Here is a 17,462-nt window from a genome sequence, read left to right on the forward strand (position 1 = left end):
ATTGCTGAATGGGAATATTCCATCTTTCTTAAACAGCAAGACAACTACGTGAAGGACAAGTCGATTGAGACGAGAGATGGGATAAGCCAAAACAAAGTGGTATAATTGCATGGTATCCACATGAGAAGAAATCAAAACGAGACCCCAAAAAGACGATATATCCATATAAAAGTGGATATGCAGAGAGGGTGAAGTAAGTAGGTAATAGGTCTTTGCTTGAGGGAGAGAGGTAAAAGGGGGACCACCGGAGATCTTGGGGGGGACAGTTAAGTAGGTAAGTAGAAATGCCACGCTAACAACCACGGTGAATATATGACGAGGGGGTAGATGATTATAAATTACAATTGTAGAGAATGCTTGGAACGCAGGAAAACGTGGGACTGACTGTTGATCGTCCTGCGAACCAGCTCAAGCTTATATGCCCGTGCCACACGTTGGCAAAAGAGAATCAAAGGACAGAAAACCGACGCCGCTTGCATGAGAGGATCCATGGTCGTACCAGTAGCGTTCGTTAAAGAAAAACTCGTGATGTGCTGTCCTCCTCTAATCCCTCTGTGTAATAAGGTATGGATGCGATCATCGACGGCATGTTCATGGCCACCATCCCATTCGCTCATAGCTGGCGACCATAGCTCTGATAGCATCCGCATCGAACTTCTCCCTCTCAGGCTTGAATCCCGTCGTGGTCTCGAACAGTGTTCCATCAATGGACATATCGATATCTTTGATCACGTCCCTCTCGAGGAAAGGGCTGATGGGACCGGGCCGCGTAATCTGCTTTTCCGCAATGAGATCGGCCCAGGTCTGCAGGCAAAGCTCGTTCATCTCATCCAAAACCTGATCGATATTGAGCTTTGCGAATTGAGAGACTACGGAACCGAGGAATGAGACTTTCATATCGAAGACAGTAGACAGGGCTTCTGCAACTTGTTCCTGTCGGGTATCACCATGGTCGACGACATTGAAGAGGATGGGAAACCCTTCTTCACCCGGCGGAGCGGAACCCTTGCTTGCTCTCCATTCAGCTGCAACCCACAAAGCACGAACGGCATCCTTGATGTATATCGTGTTGATCTTCAGATCTTTCGTATAGAGCAATTCCAGCTCTCTGCCCAAAGCCTTGTACACGCGCGCCAGACAAATACCCATGGCGAAATACCCCGAATCATAGTCTCCATATACATATGGGAATCGTAGGACGATGTAGTTGAGTCCGGGGACCCTGCGCAACTCCTCTCCCGCCTTAAGCTTCCACTTGGCGAGTTTGTGCCATGGTTGCGTCTTGTCATTTTCCTTCCGTGGGGCAGATCCACTCTTGTAAACCTGGGCTGTTGAGCATTCAACGAAGGCACGGAGACCACGCTTGGCTGCCTCGCGGCCAAGGGTAAGTGATAGGGTGTAGCTGCGAAGCTGGTAGACGTCGTCCGGCTGTCCATGTTTAGTTTCGCCCGCACAGTTGATTATATAGTCAAATTCTTCGCCGTTGGCTCGGTCGAATATTCGCGCCATCGACTCTAGATGACAGAGCAGATTCAGCATCACATCCAGTAGTAGGAAAACAGGGTAAGCTAGTAGTGAAGGAATTGCACATACGCTCACGACTGGCATCAGCTTGGACAAACTTGTCTTTCGAACACGCCTCCTCGAATTCGGGCGCCAGCCATGCTAGCTGTGGTAGGACCTTGTCCACCAGGCGCACTTCGGAGGCTAGATTATTCTCATGGAGGTAGAGGGCGAGGTAACGGCCGATGTACCCTGCAGGCCATTTGAAAAGCAAACATGTATCAGTCGGGCTGGAATGGACAAAGAGTATTGGTCAGTCAATCAGGAGGGAGAGTATGCACCTAGACCTCCAATAATCAGCACTGCAGGCTTCTTGCCCTCATTGCTGGCCATGATGATGGCTGTGAATCCGCCGGATCTGCGGTCTCCGTGTTACCCGATGGATGAGGCTCAGTTGTGGGAATTCCTGGCACCGCTGGAGAGCTGGTCGACTTGCGCTATATCCCCCGCCTTGGATGAAAACGGATCGAGATAGCGGGAAGAGGGATGAGTTCCCAAGGATGACAGTTTTACCGCCACGACCTGTTCCGCGAGGCGCAGAAGCTGGAAGAGCACGGGGCAAGCTTAGGTCTGGGCCAGGGCTCGTGTTGGAGGAAGTAGTAAGTTGGTTATACGGAGAGTTTGCCGTAACTGATTATTACCGTCTCGCACGGAGGTTTCTCCGACTAGCAAGTTCGTGGACGAGATGGGATGAGAAACAAAAAGAAAAGAGACGATGGCGCGGAGGATTTCGAGGTGAGCCCTCGACGGTTAAGTTAGTGAAATTATGATTAAGGGATTCGGACTGGCGGAGTCGGTGGAGGGAGAGAAGGACGAGAGTTGATCGATTGTGCTCCTGTTTCTGCCACCACACGCAAGTTCAAGACTGTCGACTCGACCCTCAGCACCAAGACCGGTCCAACGGTCTAGTCTATATGCCATCTGGTATTTCTATAATCTATCTGCTCCTCAGCCTCCTCTTGCTACAACAAGCCCTTGTTCCTGGCCGCCAGAGGCTGCCCAAAAGGTTCATCAGGCCCGCGTATCGCTCGGCATCAATCGGTGCTGGAGGCCACGTGAGGATGGCCGTTTCGACGGTTCCATCGCCAGCGTCTCGCTGCGCATCGTCGTCCAACCGTCCTAGACTCTGCTGGGCTAGTGATGCGTCTGGAAATTTCGCAAGGGTCATCCAGGAGGCTCACTTTACCTGAAAGTCGCAGCGTCCCGACGAGCTAACTCCCTGGTGGATCTCTCTAACGCAGCCCCGGGCGCCGTCAAAAAGCTGTCGCGCAGCGGTTCACGGCCTGAGACTGCCTGGAAGACCCAGTGGGACGAGCCGAAGCGCCCCGTATGGAACCCTTGCCGACTCGAGCAGAACCTTTTCTGGCTATTACTATTACCTAGCCTCTCTTGATCTGGAGTTGTTGCTGTTCAGAAGAGGAGGGGGAGAGGGAGCCTCGCCGTCCAAACTCAGACGAATCATAACGATTGCGATCATTTACACTGGTCCCGAAATCCCGCTTTGTCCACAGCTTGCTACTTTATAATAATACTCCGTACAGAAGAGCGAGTATGGGGCGCAGTGCTACGTATATGGCTGCTTATCACGATGTTAGTGGCCGCGCACCGGCTGATTTGCGATTTGCGTTCGGCAGTTAAATTCCAACATGACGGTTTATTATATCGGTGCGAATCGAAGGAGCATACGAACTTCCCAGGCCCGCTGGTAGAGGGGCACGGCGTCGATGTACTGTATGTACATACATAGAGGTATGCCCCATCAGATTCGGCAAAAGCTCGCATCGGCCATTTCGTTGCGCATGTAGCGGCGTGGTCATATATTATTTCTTTACCTTGTGGAGAGTGCAATTATTGGCGAAATTGCTAGTTACGAGACAGGAGCCATGATTTACACCGACTATGCGCTTACCATGGGAAGATATTATTGATACTCACGCGTCACTACTGACAAGTGACTGGAGTACAAACTATAGCGGTTACTGCATAATATGATCCCGGCTCTACGGGTTGGCGGATCGATCTTCTGATCTCTACCTCGGGTATGCAGTGTACGTGTACGGAGTAGGCTGTCAATGTTGCTTCTAACGGGACCATGCTGACGCGCTCCATAATACAGTGCAAGTGCAAGTGTGGTGGCTTCGAACGCTGGCTGGCTCATCCTGCCAGGAACAGCGCTCCACTGCATATCAGGGGGAGGGTCAATATTCACCTCAAAGAAATAGTTCTGCGCCTCGTTCGCGCACATCTCTCGAATAAGCAACTGGAAGGCCACTCTGAAGAGACTCAGAAGTCCTACATCGCGTAAAGTATACGGTCCAAGACTGCAGCTTACCCGACCTCACGACAGGGTTTCTTGTCGTCTGAGCGTCTTTCCGCAATCCTTTCTGCTGTTTCTTGAAACCCGGAGGACGATCACTCGTGTCGACGCTATCCTTGTGTGGCGGTGACGATGTCCCTGTCTGCGGAACCTCTTCGGATGGCGGAGGTTTCTTTTTTACCAAGTGGGACCGCAAGCTGGAAATAATGATTGCCTTTGCCTTCCCCAGTTGAGGCGCTGTCCCAGAGGAATAAGGGCACTTGGCCTGAGCTACTACGTACAAGAAAAAAAAAAGAAAGGAAAAACAAGGGTCAAGAATAAAATTTACAAGACGCATTATTGACAGACCAAAAAAGAAATCCACAGAAATACGTGCTGGGTTCTCAACATTATTATTATCAATCGTTTAGTCAGTATGGAAAGAAACTTACTCAATTCTAGTTTGCTCGCCCCCCAGTTTTTCAATAGTTTGGTAACTTCCCGCACATAAAAATAAACCACTGCGGCCCTTATGTATTTCGGCATCGTTATGCCTACACAGGACTCGCTCGACATACATTACTACCTGGAAATCACTGTAAGCTTGCTGACCTGTGTAGCCATTTATTATTATTATTATTATCTCTGTTACCCTTGCCTTAGAATGTTGTCATGTTCACTATCTTCTACTACGTACTTCCTCAGTGTCATGCAGTGGGAAAAGATAGATAGGGCGTTTAGCTTCTTACCTTACCTGGCTGGTCAGCTGGCTTACCGTAGAACACACGAGGTTTTGTAATTTGTATAGGGACAGCAGGGATAGAATCAATATTCATGCAAGCGCGCACACGGGAGTCATGTTATCATAGCCTCTAGAGATACATGCATTCCAATTCCATAATAGCCTCGGGACTGGTTGAGACAAGAATAGAGATGGCCCCTCGTATCCTCTACGGTTTGATTAGACATTATTGGCTTGGACGGGAAACATCCCTGCTGTGCTGCGTATTCTTAAGCTCTGATCAACCACGCCGACTCATCGACGGTGGCTTGTCAATTCGAGACGGGGTCAGCCACCGACGTGTACTCTACTCCGTACAGTTGCTTGCTTTTTCATGTATCGAGAGCCCCGAGGTGTTCTTAAGCTTTGGACATACTAGTGGCTATCGATAGAGGGTTTTGAGAGCGAATCATCTGGATGAATATTTGACCATGCTATTGATATTGGGTAGAAAGGATACTGTAGAGTACAATGTCTATCAATTATGAATCGCTCAGGATGGTATTCTCTTGTCCGCTCCAGCAAGGGCAACCAAGCTGAGAGATAGAGAACACGCGGACCAGCACAGGCCACCTGAGGCATCCCAGTCGATCAGACACTTTATGTTCCAAGAATGCAGAGAAAATGTAATCACGATCTCAGACTCCAGTGTTCCAATCTGCAGGTAGAGTGAAAATCATAGTCATTTTGCTTTTTCGATTTGATAGAGTACGTAGCAGAAAATCGGAGACCGCTCTGCAGGAGCACCTTGATAAGAAAAAAAAAAAAAAAAAAAAAGAAATATGCAGCGCTGATGTTCCAGACCATTAGTCGAGCGCCACAAGACGTCCTTCCCTTGTTATCAGACATGATTAATCCTAGAGCGTTTATTCGTCATTCTGCATATGCAGAATTATGTACCTTGCTGACAGGGATAGCGAAATCTTTATCGCAGCTGGCAGGAATGCTTTCGTGGTGTCGCGCTTTGTTTGAGATTACATGCGCATAGTACATACATACACCGCGGGACTGTAGTGATAGTTAGCAGGGTGAAGAGTAAGGTAACCCAGTATCAACTTACACAGTGAGACAGAAATAGTCGACCTCATGTACTGGTATCAATGATCATAGATCATATTTTCTGAAGTTAGTGATGCTCCCCCAATGTCCGTACTCGATAATGATCATCTGAGTTTCTTGAGATGGAGCTTCACTGTGATCTGAAACCCACAATAAGGAACCTCCTTGGTCCCCAAGTCTCTCAAAAGCCACTCCTCTCTCAACTGCGCAATAACCCTCTTCCAGTCGTCTTCCTTTCCAGGACGAACCAGGATCTTGTATCCACACCACTCGAACCCAACGGAAGCAGCTAAGATGCGTCCAATCTGGCCATCAGTGTTGGATTCGTCGTCGATCTGCATGGTATCCATGGTATCATCCTTCTCATTGAGTACGCACTCGTCCATCATGGAGGTGAAGAACGCGGAAACGCGTGAGAAGCGATGGAAAGGGATATGGACAGGGAACATCTCTTGCTCTGTGTCAGTTGAGAGTAGAAAGGTGGTCTGACGCATATATTTGGATTCAATCTCAGCAAAAGTTTCGACGTCCTCTCCCTCATCGTCCGGGGTATTGGGTTCAGTATGATAATACGGTGGTTCCCAGAGGGGAAGGCCCATATTCTGCACGATCTCCGGAGTCCCAAGTTCGGGAGTGAGACGCTCGTGATATGAGGCCCGTTTGGCGTCTTTCTTCTTAGACTTCCGGGCCTTCAGGACAGTCTCCGAGATAGCGGATTCTGTAACAGGCGCGACATCTCCCTCGCCACTGCTACCGGTCTGTAACACCTCGCGAGATGACGACTTTTTCTCAAGAAGCAGAGTCACAGCACGGATCATCCTGGCAGATATTAGTTAGTAAAGAACTATGGCTATAAATGATGGATCAGACTTACACCTCCTTGCGCTGCGGATACACGCACAAGTTCTCCGGCCGCTCCAAGCTACCCTCCATGAGATATCGAGCTCTGCTCTTCTCTCCCCAGTACTTCTGGCCGAAGTGATCAACGAACGTGGTAGCGCAGACTCTACGCACTTTTTCATCACGCCGTAGCTTCTCCCAGTCGTAACAGCGGTTCTTGTTCACATAACCCCACAGATTCTTCAAGAATTCCGAGTGATATTCGTTTTTGATGTCGAGAAAAGTTGTAAAGGCACGCATGCGGCTCTTGGTTGTAAGGACTCCGTCATTGAGATCTTGGAGAAGGCCCACAAGTCCTGGATCATTTGTTGGATCGGGGCTATCCAAGGTTGTGTCTCTAGTCCTGCTCTTGTGGCGGCGGTGTTTGCTGTGAGAGCGCCTTTTCTCTCGAGAAGGACGAGGAGGAATATCTTCGAATATCAGCGACAGAACTGCTTCAATAACACACTAGGGAGCCCTCACCTGAACCGGTGGAATCGTCAAAGTTTTCCATAGTGATAGTCTCGCGTGCCATCTTGTTTACAATCAATGGTTGGAGACGTAAGGAATGTGTCTGTAACCTGTAAGACTAATCGATAGAGATAATAAAGGCCGCCAGGAGCAAGTATTCAAATTGTCGCATGGAGAAGTAAACCAAGGTTGACTCTTCTCGGCTCAATCTGGAGAGCTGGAGGTGAGAAGAATGTGAAAGAGCAAAGAGGGGTCCAAAAGACGTGCCTGACGCGCAGATGTTTTAACACACAGAGAGGTGAATATGGGTTGCAAGTGAATACAGTTCATTCACCCAAAACAAAGAAATCATAGAAGACAGCTTTTGCAGTAAATGGGGAATAATAACAGTTAATCATATAGGCAACTTTCGATATAAGCTTTACATATTAAATCGAGGACTAATGTATGTTTTCATTGCATAATGGTATTTGCCCCTTCACTCTGCCCCAAGGTATCTCAAAGAGTTTCTCAGTTCTTTAATAGCAGTGTTTACGTCGTCAAAGCTCAATGCTGAGACGGCCCAACGAGCATGCTTCTGGGCCAGTGCAATCGAGTCATCATCGACCGTTTGATTCGCGGGTGTGCCTGAAGCACGAGAGGCTGCAGGAGCAGGTACAGGTGTTGGACGTGGAGCAGCGGCGGGGGGTGTTCGTGAGAATGATGTTGCGGGAGCAGCAGGAGGTACGAACGGGTTGGTTGGTGCTCTGTAGAAAGCACTGGGAGGTTGAGGCAGACTGTCTGTAGTTGGCTGTTCGCCTGCCGTTGGAGGAGGGAATGACTCCAAGCCGTCAGTAGAGCCAGAGTAAGCGGCGCCAAGGTTCGATGTTGCTGGAGTGTCTGGAAGACTGAGTGAAGAAGAACCGAAGCCCGCAGGAGCTGAAGGGAGCTCCGGTGCGTCTCCAGTTGAGGAAGCTTGCGCAGTATCCACATCCGAAAGTTTTGAAGGAACATGAGGCAGAGACGTAGGAGGCTGAGGCGGAACCGAAGACGACCTGGATGGATGAAGAGATTCATCCAAAGATGATTGCCGCGCCAACTGCTTCTCTGTGCGATCAGCATCATCAGGGACATCTTCCACGGATGGCTGCCTTGGTCTTGTCGTTGACGGCTCGCCCGAACCCTCAATGGCTTTCACTTCGGGGTCACTAGGATCCAGAGGCTCAAGCTGTTCATCTTCCTTCTCCTCTATTTTCGGGTTTGTCAGGTTGGGATCTTCTCCGGCCTTGATAGCTTTCACGATGCGGACCGCATGATATTTGGCGAATTTGATCTTCGCGGCGATTTCAGGTTCGAGAGGGCCCCATATCTGACAGAGCTCGAGAAACGTAGCCGCCGCTTGAAAGGTATCTGCTGTTTGTCTGTACATGATTAGCCGGTTATCACGGACTATTAGCCACCAATTTCCTCTGCGTACTTCGTAACCTTGTCCGCCCTCATGGCAGCTTCCGCGCGATTGAAAACCTCCATGGCGAATTGCTCGACATACGCTTGTCCAGCAACATTATCAGTGATCGCATCATTCCCGACATTTTCGTTTTTGAACTTGACGCAGTAGTTGTTAGCGTGTACGGGGTCCCCACGTTACTGCCTGGCGGTAGCATACTTGCTCAAGCTTATCCATAACATCCATCGTATACTGCTCGCATTCTTTGTCGGCCGTATGAAGCTTTCTCTTGATGATCTGCTCCACGATCCAGTAATTACCTGCAGTGAAGAGTGTCAATCACCCCGCCCATCGCACTTGGCGGTTGCATGAAGCCAATCGGTTGCAGTACTTACACCAGTAGGCAATAACAGGCTTGGCCTTCTCGACCTGGGCAGCCCTAAGGGCAAAGCGCCCTAGGTCTGCAGACTTCAGTTGAGCGGGGATGTTGGCCGCCATGATATAGATCTGATTGTGGACATGAGTACATTCAGTGGCAGCTGGAATCGGCCATGTGGGGAGACAATTCCAGGGCGGAGATGACGTTGGAGCTCCGGGCGGTGAGCTCAACCTCCGACACTAGCTACGGAGTATCAAAATACGCTATGGGCAAAAGTATACTTGTGGAGATCTATCTATGCTTTCACTGTATTATTCCAGGCTATTCATGGCTTTATTCACCACTGTCTGAAGGTGGGGAAATGGTAATAAGCTAAGTCAGATCTCATGAGGGAGACACCGTAAACGCCCTGCTAGTCTGCTAGATCATTGAACGCCGGGGAATCATGCACTATCTGCAAGCCATTCTCCTATCTCCACCAGTACTTCGGCAAGAGCCTCTACCTCAATATGGTCTTCGACTTGCCCTCCAGGTCCACTGATTCTCTCTACCACAATCCACACGCCGCCCTCGTGCTCGAGTCCAGGCTGTAGGTCGAAATCATCGACACGAATACCAGATGCCGCGTCGCTGTGATCTCCGTCCTCCGACGTCGCTAGGATTCTCTTGTATGGTCCTTGGCCTAGCTCGACAGTCATCAATATTGGCGAAGGAGCTACTGCACGGCCAGCGATCGTAGAGTTTCTACTCCTTGCAATAAGCTTCACACGGGTGAGGCGCGGCACTGTCAAGGGAGCCAGGATCCGATCCACCCCAGGAGATAAAACCCCGATATCAGAAATAACGACTCGTCTTCCCGCCGTTTCCGCAGCTAGAGGTCGCACTTGGCATTTCTTTGTAGTGGAAATTGAAAGGGTGAATTTTCCGAGCTGGTCGGGAGCAAAGGTAGAACACACTACAGTGTATAGACCTTTGGCCAGATCATTTGCTTCCGCAACCGCGCAGCCACGACGATAGTCGCCGCTGTCAACAGCAATATCACGGTTTCTCACAGTTGAGACTCGTTTGCCATTCGACCAAAATAGCTTGACATGAGTGGCGAGCTCTGTCTCTGGAGTCTCCAGTAAGATAGCAATATCAGTTGGTTCAAACAGCTGCAGGCTGAACTGCGGATTGGACGGGTATCTGGCAGATTCTGCATTTCCGCCTGCCGTCGACTTGGTCCAGGCTGCTTGTACAGTCTCCACATACGCGTATTTATCACGGGCTTTCGAAAGCTTTACAGGAGATGTGGAGAACGAAGATAGCGTGAAGCTTTGGGTCAATGCAGGGATTGACTGCTCAGTGACAACTACCGTGTAAGTCGTATTAGGCGGTATATCGACCTTCATCAACGTATTTGGTGAGTCGACGTAGGGGCCTCGATGAACGGCGCCATCGCTAAGAGAGACCTTCTGCCCATCCTTTTTGAAGATGTAAATGCTTATAAATTCAGATTCGTCGCGGTTCGATGAGGTGTCGAGGGACTTGGAGTCGTCAGGTGCGCTTGATCGAAAATGTTTGCTGAGAAGAAGCCATACAGAGCCGCCGGCACGCGTAGAAATCGCAAATTGTGGGTTCTTTGAGAAGCACCCTGGCGTTCCGCGTCCATTTGCCAGATCCCATGAAAAATGAATATCTTCGCGATACTTAAAGAGGCCAGGGTTCCAGTTCAAGTAAAGGTTCTCGAAGTTTTGGAATATCTTGTCGCAGTCCATCCAGAATACGCCTGGGGAGAGAGATGAGGAAGTGTCCTGACGTCCGCTCCAAGGAGAAGACGCGTCTCTGTCGTCCTGAGAACCATCACGGAATCCTTCTCCTGCCGCCCACGGATTCTTCACAAGCATCTGGCGACGCCCTTTAGATTCTTTCATATCGAGAACCGCATAGTCATGCTCTCCTATCAGACCAAGAACTCTTTCCTCGCGCTCCGTCAATTTTCCTGTGCCAAGAGTCACGAGAACATCTCCATAATGGAAAGCTTTTAGAAGCCGTTTCCACAGCTGGTCTGAGGTCACTTCATCATCGTGCAGGAAGATCTGCTCGGGTATCCAGCCGCTCAGGACCCATAAGTCAGTGCCCGAATTACTGCCGGGGAAGTCATAACTCCCGCCACGGACTTTCAAATATGCTTTCTCTAAAAGGGCAGGCCACAGAAGGTTGGGGTTGTTCCGGTCGACCACGTAGAGCGTGCGAGACGTCTTCGATGATGGCAGTCGGTCATCAATTATGACCTTTCGATAACATCCATTGAAGTAAAAGCGGAAAATATACTTTCCTGAGTGCGACAGTTTAGGCTTAAGTGCTCTCTGGTCATAGGGATGAATCATTGAAAAGGAAAGCTATCAATTGCGGTTAGTCAATTGGACCAGTACACGAGTGATGATAAATATCAATACCTCATGGTGGCCACGTTCTTCTCTGGAAGTTGTAGCGCACAAGCTGGCTACGACGGAACAATCCGTGGTGACATCCTGTATGAGGTCTATCTTGCTGGATCCACGTGTCGCTGGTCCATCATTGTTCTCGTCATCAGCGACGTTAGTGAGAAGTTCATGAGGTCTCTTCCAGCCATTGAATATCTCTTGCTGGGTGGGTGAGAGACGAAGCTCTGATTTATCCCTGCTCCCCGTCAGAACAAATGGCATAATGCAATTAATTATTCACTGGTACTTACTTGAACAATTCTTCGCCATTCTCCAATTCGAACTCCTCTGGACCAGGAGCAGTTGTCCATGGCGGAAACAAGAATCCATTCAATTTCGCACCCTCAAGAAGGATGATCTCTTCGCGGGTCGTTAATTTCCGGGTAGATACGGGCTCTGTCAGCCTCAGAATATCATGCTCGCCTATACCAGCGGCCTGCTGCCAGTTCTTGGCATCTTTTATTTTTTCTGCCTTCTCAAGGAGTTCTTTGCACTTTGCATCGAGCTTCTGTTTCTCTCTAGGCGCGCTAGTTAGTTTCAACGCTTTCATGTAATGTTCCGCGGCATCAATAGCAGCTTCCAGAGCTAGCCGCTGAGATGTAGCAGAAGCCACATCACGTTCCGCTTTCTATGCATTTGGTTAGTCGGTTGATGTACGCAAGGATGCTAGGAGAGTTACCAGAGCCTGGGCCACATGTGTTCTCTGCGCGGAAGAACCTGGTTGGGACATCGTGGTCGGGATCAGTGCAGTCCGATCAAACGATCAGCGGCCGGAGCCCCTCGCAGTGGGAATGTACCCGCAACGGTCACACATGAACGAAAGGGGAGCAGAACTAGTAACTAAACAGTGGTCGCGGTAAGGATAGGGACTTGCTTGATGACATGCCCGAGCCCAGCCGTTTCACTTTCCGATCACCGATCCTCAGATATCCGACTCCCGAGGACAAAGTACAGAGGATGTACGGTGAGTGGCTGGTGAGAGGCGGAGGACAAGGTATGACACGCCGGAAGCGTTCTCTGATAGATAGCGCTATCAGAGTGTTGAATCATGAATGTCGCGTGGGTGGAGGCACTTAGTACTGTGGTGGCCGTGGGCGACTCGGCCCATCTCTAGTCAGTTGGAGAGCCGAAGCCTCGGCTCTTTTGTGTCTCCCCGGTGTCGTACCGATAGGACCTAGGTGCCCTTCTCCAGTTCTCAGTGATCCATGCTGAGTTCTGACCGGTGGCCATGACTCTCGACCGATCGTTTTGATTCTATTATTTTATTTTTTGTTTTTTTACGGTGGCTGGCCAGATATCATTGTTTCAGTTAAGACCCCTTTTAACGTGCCAGGTGGGAAACTAGACCTCCGGTCCCCGCCCTACCTATCTCCGTAACCCGTCGCTTTTTTTTAGGATCAAGCCAGAGAAGGCTTTCCTGGGGAGACACAGAGACAACTACTGATCCTTCTCTGATCTAATGGCTGGTCAGTCGAAGCAGGCGCGTCTGGGGCCATGGGAGAGCGCAATCGCCGGTGCAACCGGTGCAGTGCTGGCGAATGCGCTCGTATACCCACTGGATCTGTATGTTCATTGGTGGCTGGCTTTTTCCTAATACTGCTTGTACTAATTGATGGTGGTTTAGTGTCAAGACGAAGCTTCAGGTCCAAGTTAAGAACCAAAATGCTACCAAGAGTGTCGCTCCCGGATATGAGCAACACTACGAGTCCACCATGGACGCCATTAACAAGATCGTCAAAGATGAGGGTGTTGCGGGACTATATGCGGGAATAAACGGTGCTCTGCTGGGAGTCGCGTCGACAAATTTCGCTTATTTCTACTGGTACTCGGTGGTACGAACGCTATACATGGCTTCCAACAAACTGCCCAAGCCCCCCGGCACTGCGATCGAGCTTAGTCTCGGCGCCGTAGCTGGTGCTGTCGCGCAAATCTTCACAATCCCAGTGGCCGTCATCACAACACGACAGCAGACACAGCCAAAGGGGGATAAGAAAGGTCTGTTTGATACAGGTCGGGAGGTCGTCAACAGCGAGGACGGTTGGTCTGGCCTGTGGAGAGGTCTGAAGGCCAGCTTGGTTCTTGTGGTGAACCCTGCCATCACATACGGAGCGTACCAGCGATTGAAGGACATTCTCTTCCCTGGAAAAGCGAGTCTCAAACCGTGGGAGGCTTTCGGTAAATTCTGATAGTGTGCTTGTCTAAACGTGTAAAGATTCTGACGCATTGCAGTCCTTGGTGCCCTTTCGAAAGCATTGGCGACCATTGCGACCCAGCCTTTGATTGTCGCAAAGGTTGGTCTGCAGTCGCGTCCCCCTCCTGGTCGTGAGGGAAAGCCTTTCAAGAGCTTTGTCGAAGTTATGCGATATATCATTGACAACGAGGGACCCCTTTCCCTCTTCAAGGGAATCGGCCCTCAGATCACCAAGGGGCTCCTGGTCCAGGGTTTCCTTATGATGACGAAAGAAAGGTAGGCCTCGTTGCTTCCACCTTTTTCTCTACGCTTTATCTAACAGTTGATAGGGTGGAACTCCTGTTTCTCGTTCTCTTCGCCTATCTCCAGAAACTCAAGCAATCGCGATTGCGGAAGGCGGCCGACGCTGCCGCTGAGAAGGCTAAGACCAGCCTTCCGGCTACTCTGAAATAGTCCTACACACTTCCCTTTTACATGTATCGTCTGTTTCCTGTTTCTGTGGCCTTTGCGTATTCTCTTCCTATTCTGTTCTCGGGGATTGTATAGATCTTCTTATCTTTATTCTGTGTTTCCTACATGTATCGTCCGGTCCGTCGAAGAGTGCAAGGAGCTGGCTCTACTCTGGAACTCTCCTCCCCGCGGGCTGAATATGAAAACAGAGACTTGAGTATTCTTAGATACTGGGTACATGCCAAACAATGGACAAAGTGTTGAAAAATGCCCGTGCTGGCACTGATCAGTCAATATTCAACCGTAGACTAGTTACTTATTTATATATCCGTAACTACGACTGATTATCAAAGTAAACAAATAGTCCACTATTACTAGAATGAGAAAACCGTATAGGGGGTAAAAAAAGTCAAAAACAGTCAACCTCTATCCCATTAGTCATGAACTGTTCCTAGTAGTACCACGATCATGGACAGTATTTTACTCGAATAGGAAAGCCGAGGTAGAGACCTGACATAGTCAAGCTACCCAGATGATCGGACCGCCAAGATAAACTTACCACTATCTAACTCCGAATTTCCGCGTCTAATCGACCAATTCGTCACAAACCACACCCTCTCGCGCATTATCAGCCCTGCCTTCAAAAGGGCATGGACAGACATGCCATGGCTGCCATGGTCTTTCAAATCGAAAGAGAACTCCGATAGCACTGAATCTCAATCCTCTCCAGACACCACCGCAACACAACAACAACAACAACCGGCATCAGTCCCACCCAACAAGAACAGCAAAGACTGGAACTCAATTCTCAATGCTACGGATTGGATCAAGTTCACAGAGCCATCTCACGTCATCCCTACAGTTCTCTTGACGAGTGGGATTTTATTCGCCGTCCACGTCCATCGTCGGTTCTTGCGCCGGATTCCCGAAGCGGTCGATATCGCCCCGTCGTATTTTCGCAAGAGGAGTATATTAGGCCAGGTTACGAGCGTGGGCGATGGGGATAATTTTAGAATATTCCATACTCCTGGTGGGAGGCTTGCGGGGTGGGGTTGGTTACGGGAAATACCTACGTCGAGAAAGGAGTTGAAGGCGAGAACGGTATGTGATTGTTTCTTTGTTTGTTTTCTTGCGTGAGAATTTTAAGTTATTTTTTTTTATAATCTCTCTATATGTTTGTGGATTGGATTGGATTGAATTGCAGTGCTGATATGGATGCTATGTATTTTTAGATCCACGTCCGCCTCGCAGGTATCGATGCTCCAGAACTCGCGCATTTCGGCCGTCCCGCACAACCGTTCGCCCGTGAAGCGCACGAATGGCTCACCTCATACCTCCTCAATCGGCGCGTGCGCGCATATCTCCATCGTCCGGATCAGTACCAACGTGTCGTGGCTACCGTGTACGTGCGACGTCTTCTCGACTTCCCGATTCCATTTCGACGACGAGATGTGTCGTACGAGATGCTGAAGCGCGGATTAGCCACCATCTATGAGGCCAAGAGGGGAGCTGAGTTTGGTGGTGAGGCGATGGAGCAGAAGTACCGGAAAGCGGAATGGTGGGCAAAAATGAAAGGGAAGGGTCTCTGGAGGGACTATAAGCGCAATGGATCCGAGTGGGAGAGTCCTAGGGATTATAAGAATCGCATGGGGATGACGGGTTTGGGAGAAGATACTACGTCGCCTTCAAAGACGAAGCGCGTTTAGCATGTCCTTTTTGGGACCGTTTGCATGATAGATAGTTTATGACTCTGATGTTTTAATGTGATTTAGCGAGGGACCTGGGCCTCTAGGCCAGCTGCGGTATAGGTGCATATGATACGAACCCGAAAGTCAATGAAATTCATCCGTCAATTGAGACTATGCAATCTATTGTCTAGACGCATGATGCACATCACATCTGGTATATCGCAATGGGTCCATGGGTAGTCTTGAGCAAGCCGCTTCTAGGAGACCGTCCAGATAACCGTCCGATGAACCTCGTACACCCAAACCAAAAAAAAGAGACCGTTACCAGCGTCATCATACAGGAGTCTATGAAATCAGCATCTCAACAGATAACGCGAGGAATCACATACCCATGAAAAAAGGCTAAAAATGTAGACCGTGGCTCAAAGAACGAAAGGAAAAACGTGGTATATATACAGGCTCGCAATATAGGAGCATTGGTCTCTAAGTAAATCGCCGTTCGATTTCTGCGAAAAGCTTCGGACTGATCTCATCACTGGAATTGCCTTCCGCGCGGAAGAGGCAACCGTTGCGCTCGTAGTGCTCGAGCAGAGGTCTGCTAGTCTCTTCAAACTTCTTCAGCCGTTGTGTCCATGTGTCTATAGAATCGTCATCTCGTTGTGTGAGTGGCTCCCCGGTTATATCATCCTTTCCAGGGACCTTGGGAGGATTAAATTCCGTGTTATAGACCCTTCCCGACTGCGCATGTATCCATCTGGAGGCGATACGAGAGAGAATAATCTCTGGAGGCGTGAGCAGATGGACGGCCAGATTGATCGGAATGAGTTTGTCCAGGCTAGCAGCCTGTGCTGTTGTTCGAGGAAAGCCGTCGAGGATGAAAGAAGCAGAGGGAGATAACTGGAAAGCCGGAGCAGGATTGCTGGAGGAAGAAGCTGTCTTGCTGGAGGTCGGGGTAAGCCAGCCCCTCGCCTGTAGTTCGGAGGAGATCAGGTCGAGAATCGTCGAATCCGGGACGAGGTTCCCGGCCAACATTGTTGACTCGGCCTTGATTCCTGTTCATAGAATTGTCAGATCGCCGTACTCGTGATCATGAACGTCTTCAGAATGTGTATCCCGTACCCAGTGGGGTCTTCTTCCTGACATTCTCCCGCAAAAGGTCTCCTGAGCTGATGGCAGCTAACTGTGGAAACCGTGCTATGAGCCTTTCTGTCTGTGTGCCCTTTCCTACACCAGGCGCGCCGATGAGGATAATGCGAGCTGCTTTCCGGAAATGCCTCGCCATTGTTTGCGATATTGCCCTTCGCACCGCAGCCACCTGCGAAATTTCGAGTTCACTTTCAGGGCAAGCGGTGGCAGTTGGATCTTTTTGACCTGTCCGAGCGGAGATCGAAAAAATGAGGAGACGATCTTAAGCGGGGAACAGGCGACGAAGTGACCGTCTATATCTATACCATTTTGGCCAATGGGACAGGAATGATGGGAGGACAACCTGGAGTCACGCTGTGGAGTGGAACAGCAGAATTTCGAAAGACGGAGAACACGGCGTTGTTCCTGGGATATTACTCAGACAGGCGGCGCGTCCCGTGAGGAGATGGGAGCATTGGGGAAACGTGTGGGGTTGACCTTTGTTGGGTCGCCGGTGAGCCGAGCTTCCTGCCGCAGTCTCGTGATGGTAGATAGTTAAGGTAATCAACTTGGTAATCACTGCCAAGTCGTGCTTGAAGCACGGCGTGGGATCACCGGCTAGTTGGTCAGATAGTGAAGAGAGATATAGATCCGATCATATCCTCTAGGTTCAGATCTACTCGAGTATA

The 17,462-nt window shown here is 49.7% G+C and overlaps 8 protein-coding genes across 8 annotated transcripts; 2 read left to right on the plus strand and 6 right to left on the minus strand.

Moving 5' to 3' along the window:
- Window positions 1–553: 553 nt before the first annotated feature.
- Window positions 554–2,186, minus strand: C8Q69DRAFT_272381 (NAD dependent epimerase/dehydratase family protein). The gene is made up of 3 exons (XM_028626810.1): window positions 1,845–2,186; window positions 1,594–1,755; window positions 554–1,514 (listed from the first exon to the last, which is right to left on the minus strand). The coding sequence occupies exons 1-3, from the start codon at window positions 1,894–1,896 to the stop codon at window positions 592–594; spliced, it is 1,137 nt and encodes a 378-aa protein (XP_028484505.1). The 5' UTR covers window positions 1,897–2,186; the 3' UTR covers window positions 554–591.
- Window positions 2,187–3,484: 1,298 nt separating this feature from the next.
- On the minus strand, window positions 3,485–4,405 carry C8Q69DRAFT_444816 (hypothetical protein; the record flags this gene model as incomplete). The annotated part of the gene is made up of 3 exons (XM_028629023.1): window positions 3,485–3,855; window positions 3,896–4,150; window positions 4,312–4,405. 3 exons carry the CDS (start codon window positions 4,403–4,405, stop codon window positions 3,485–3,487), a joined length of 720 nt encoding a protein of 239 aa, XP_028484506.1.
- Window positions 4,406–5,620: 1,215 nt separating this feature from the next.
- On the minus strand, window positions 5,621–7,320 carry C8Q69DRAFT_272482 (hypothetical protein). The gene is made up of 4 exons (XM_028626812.1): window positions 7,062–7,320; window positions 6,574–7,009; window positions 5,701–6,518; window positions 5,621–5,648 (listed from the first exon to the last, which is right to left on the minus strand). Exons 1-3 carry the CDS (start codon window positions 7,111–7,113, stop codon window positions 5,804–5,806), a joined length of 1,203 nt encoding a protein of 400 aa, XP_028484507.1. The 5' UTR covers window positions 7,114–7,320; the 3' UTR covers window positions 5,621–5,648; window positions 5,701–5,803.
- On the minus strand, window positions 7,276–9,043 carry C8Q69DRAFT_272467 (Vta1 like-domain-containing protein). The gene is made up of 4 exons (XM_028626811.1): window positions 8,871–9,043; window positions 8,695–8,795; window positions 8,506–8,633; window positions 7,276–8,449 (listed from the first exon to the last, which is right to left on the minus strand). The coding sequence occupies exons 1-4, from the start codon at window positions 8,971–8,973 to the stop codon at window positions 7,528–7,530; spliced, it is 1,254 nt and encodes a 417-aa protein (XP_028484508.1). The 5' UTR covers window positions 8,974–9,043; the 3' UTR covers window positions 7,276–7,527.
- A 220-nt stretch (window positions 9,044–9,263) lies between these two features.
- C8Q69DRAFT_272540 (cytosolic Ca2+-dependent cysteine protease) lies at window positions 9,264–12,383 on the minus strand. Its single transcript, XM_028626815.1, has 4 exons — window positions 11,999–12,383; window positions 11,571–11,947; window positions 11,293–11,515; window positions 9,264–11,235 (listed from the first exon to the last, which is right to left on the minus strand). The coding sequence occupies exons 1-4, from the start codon at window positions 12,047–12,049 to the stop codon at window positions 9,298–9,300; spliced, it is 2,589 nt and encodes an 862-aa protein (XP_028484509.1). The 5' UTR covers window positions 12,050–12,383; the 3' UTR covers window positions 9,264–9,297.
- Window positions 12,384–12,587: 204 nt separating this feature from the next.
- Window positions 12,588–14,016, plus strand: C8Q69DRAFT_272521 (putative peroxisomal carrier protein). The gene is made up of 4 exons (XM_028626814.1): window positions 12,588–12,882; window positions 12,944–13,494; window positions 13,549–13,786; window positions 13,840–14,016. Exons 1-4 carry the CDS (start codon window positions 12,779–12,781, stop codon window positions 13,961–13,963), a joined length of 1,017 nt encoding a protein of 338 aa, XP_028484510.1. The 5' UTR covers window positions 12,588–12,778; the 3' UTR covers window positions 13,964–14,016.
- Window positions 14,017–14,380: 364 nt separating this feature from the next.
- C8Q69DRAFT_272594 (putative staphylococcal nuclease domain protein) lies at window positions 14,381–15,769 on the plus strand. Its single transcript, XM_028626817.1, has 2 exons — window positions 14,381–15,061; window positions 15,193–15,769. The coding sequence occupies exons 1-2, from the start codon at window positions 14,621–14,623 to the stop codon at window positions 15,664–15,666; spliced, it is 915 nt and encodes a 304-aa protein (XP_028484511.1). The 5' UTR covers window positions 14,381–14,620; the 3' UTR covers window positions 15,667–15,769.
- Window positions 15,770–15,796: 27 nt separating this feature from the next.
- On the minus strand, window positions 15,797–17,241 carry C8Q69DRAFT_272574 (adenylate kinase 2). The gene is made up of 3 exons (XM_028626816.1): window positions 16,768–17,241; window positions 16,038–16,700; window positions 15,797–15,993 (listed from the first exon to the last, which is right to left on the minus strand). Exons 1-2 carry the CDS (start codon window positions 16,928–16,930, stop codon window positions 16,132–16,134), a joined length of 732 nt encoding a protein of 243 aa, XP_028484512.1. The 5' UTR covers window positions 16,931–17,241; the 3' UTR covers window positions 15,797–15,993; window positions 16,038–16,131.
- Between the last annotated feature and the right edge of the window lie 221 nt (window positions 17,242–17,462).

Source organism: Paecilomyces variotii (assembly GCF_004022145.1).
Source record: "Paecilomyces variotii strain CBS 101075 chromosome Unknown C8Q69scaffold_6, whole genome shotgun sequence".
NCBI classification, from domain to species: domain Eukaryota; kingdom Fungi; phylum Ascomycota; class Eurotiomycetes; order Eurotiales; family Thermoascaceae; genus Paecilomyces; species Paecilomyces variotii.

What these genes read in the sequence shown, in the direction of transcription:
- C8Q69DRAFT_272574 (XM_028626816.1), bottom strand. Translation starts at nt 16,930, where the DNA reads ATGGCGAGGCATTTCCGGAAAGCAGCTCGCATTATCCTCATCGGCGCG. An exon ending in CAGGAAGAAGACCCCACTGG is followed by an intron (nt 16,701 to 16,767) that starts GTACGGGATACA and finishes TTCTATGAACAG; the next exon opens with GAATCAAGGCCGAGTCAACA.
- C8Q69DRAFT_272521 (XM_028626814.1), top strand. Translation starts at nt 12,779, where the DNA reads ATGGCTGGTCAGTCGAAGCAGGCGCGTCTGGGGCCATGGGAGAGCGCA. An exon ending in CTCGTATACCCACTGGATCT is followed by an intron (nt 12,883 to 12,943) that starts GTATGTTCATTG and finishes ATGGTGGTTTAG; the next exon opens with TGTCAAGACGAAGCTTCAGG. An exon ending in CAAACCGTGGGAGGCTTTCG is followed by an intron (nt 13,495 to 13,548) that starts GTAAATTCTGAT and finishes GACGCATTGCAG; the next exon opens with TCCTTGGTGCCCTTTCGAAA.
- C8Q69DRAFT_272381 (XM_028626810.1), bottom strand. Translation starts at nt 1,896, where the DNA reads ATGGCCAGCAATGAGGGCAAGAAGCCTGCAGTGCTGATTATTGGAGGT. An exon ending in GCTGATTATTGGAGGTCTAG is followed by an intron (nt 1,756 to 1,844) that starts GTGCATACTCTC and finishes AATGGCCTGCAG; the next exon opens with GGTACATCGGCCGTTACCTC. An exon ending in AGCTGATGCCAGTCGTGAGC is followed by an intron (nt 1,515 to 1,593) that starts GTATGTGCAATT and finishes TCTGTCATCTAG; the next exon opens with AGTCGATGGCGCGAATATTC.
- C8Q69DRAFT_272467 (XM_028626811.1), bottom strand. Translation starts at nt 8,973, where the DNA reads ATGGCGGCCAACATCCCCGCTCAACTGAAGTCTGCAGACCTAGGGCGC. An exon ending in GCCTGTTATTGCCTACTGGT is followed by an intron (nt 8,796 to 8,870) that starts GTAAGTACTGCA and finishes TCTTCACTGCAG; the next exon opens with GTAATTACTGGATCGTGGAG. An exon ending in AGGGCGGACAAGGTTACGAA is followed by an intron (nt 8,450 to 8,505) that starts GTACGCAGAGGA and finishes AATCATGTACAG; the next exon opens with ACAAACAGCAGATACCTTTC.
- C8Q69DRAFT_272594 (XM_028626817.1), top strand. Translation starts at nt 14,621, where the DNA reads ATGCCATGGCTGCCATGGTCTTTCAAATCGAAAGAGAACTCCGATAGC. An exon ending in AGGAGTTGAAGGCGAGAACG is followed by an intron (nt 15,062 to 15,192) that starts GTATGTGATTGT and finishes ATGTATTTTTAG; the next exon opens with ATCCACGTCCGCCTCGCAGG.
- C8Q69DRAFT_272482 (XM_028626812.1), bottom strand. Translation starts at nt 7,113, where the DNA reads ATGGCACGCGAGACTATCACTATGGAAAACTTTGACGATTCCACCGGT. An exon ending in TGACGATTCCACCGGTTCAG is followed by an intron (nt 7,010 to 7,061) that starts GTGAGGGCTCCC and finishes TGATATTCGAAG; the next exon opens with ATATTCCTCCTCGTCCTTCT. An exon ending in TATCCGCAGCGCAAGGAGGT is followed by an intron (nt 6,519 to 6,573) that starts GTAAGTCTGATC and finishes AATATCTGCCAG; the next exon opens with GATGATCCGTGCTGTGACTC.
- C8Q69DRAFT_272540 (XM_028626815.1), bottom strand. Translation starts at nt 12,049, where the DNA reads ATGTCCCAACCAGGTTCTTCCGCGCAGAGAACACATGTGGCCCAGGCT. An exon ending in CACATGTGGCCCAGGCTCTG is followed by an intron (nt 11,948 to 11,998) that starts GTAACTCTCCTA and finishes CCAAATGCATAG; the next exon opens with AAAGCGGAACGTGATGTGGC. An exon ending in AATGGCGAAGAATTGTTCAA is followed by an intron (nt 11,516 to 11,570) that starts GTAAGTACCAGT and finishes GACGGGGAGCAG; the next exon opens with GGATAAATCAGAGCTTCGTC.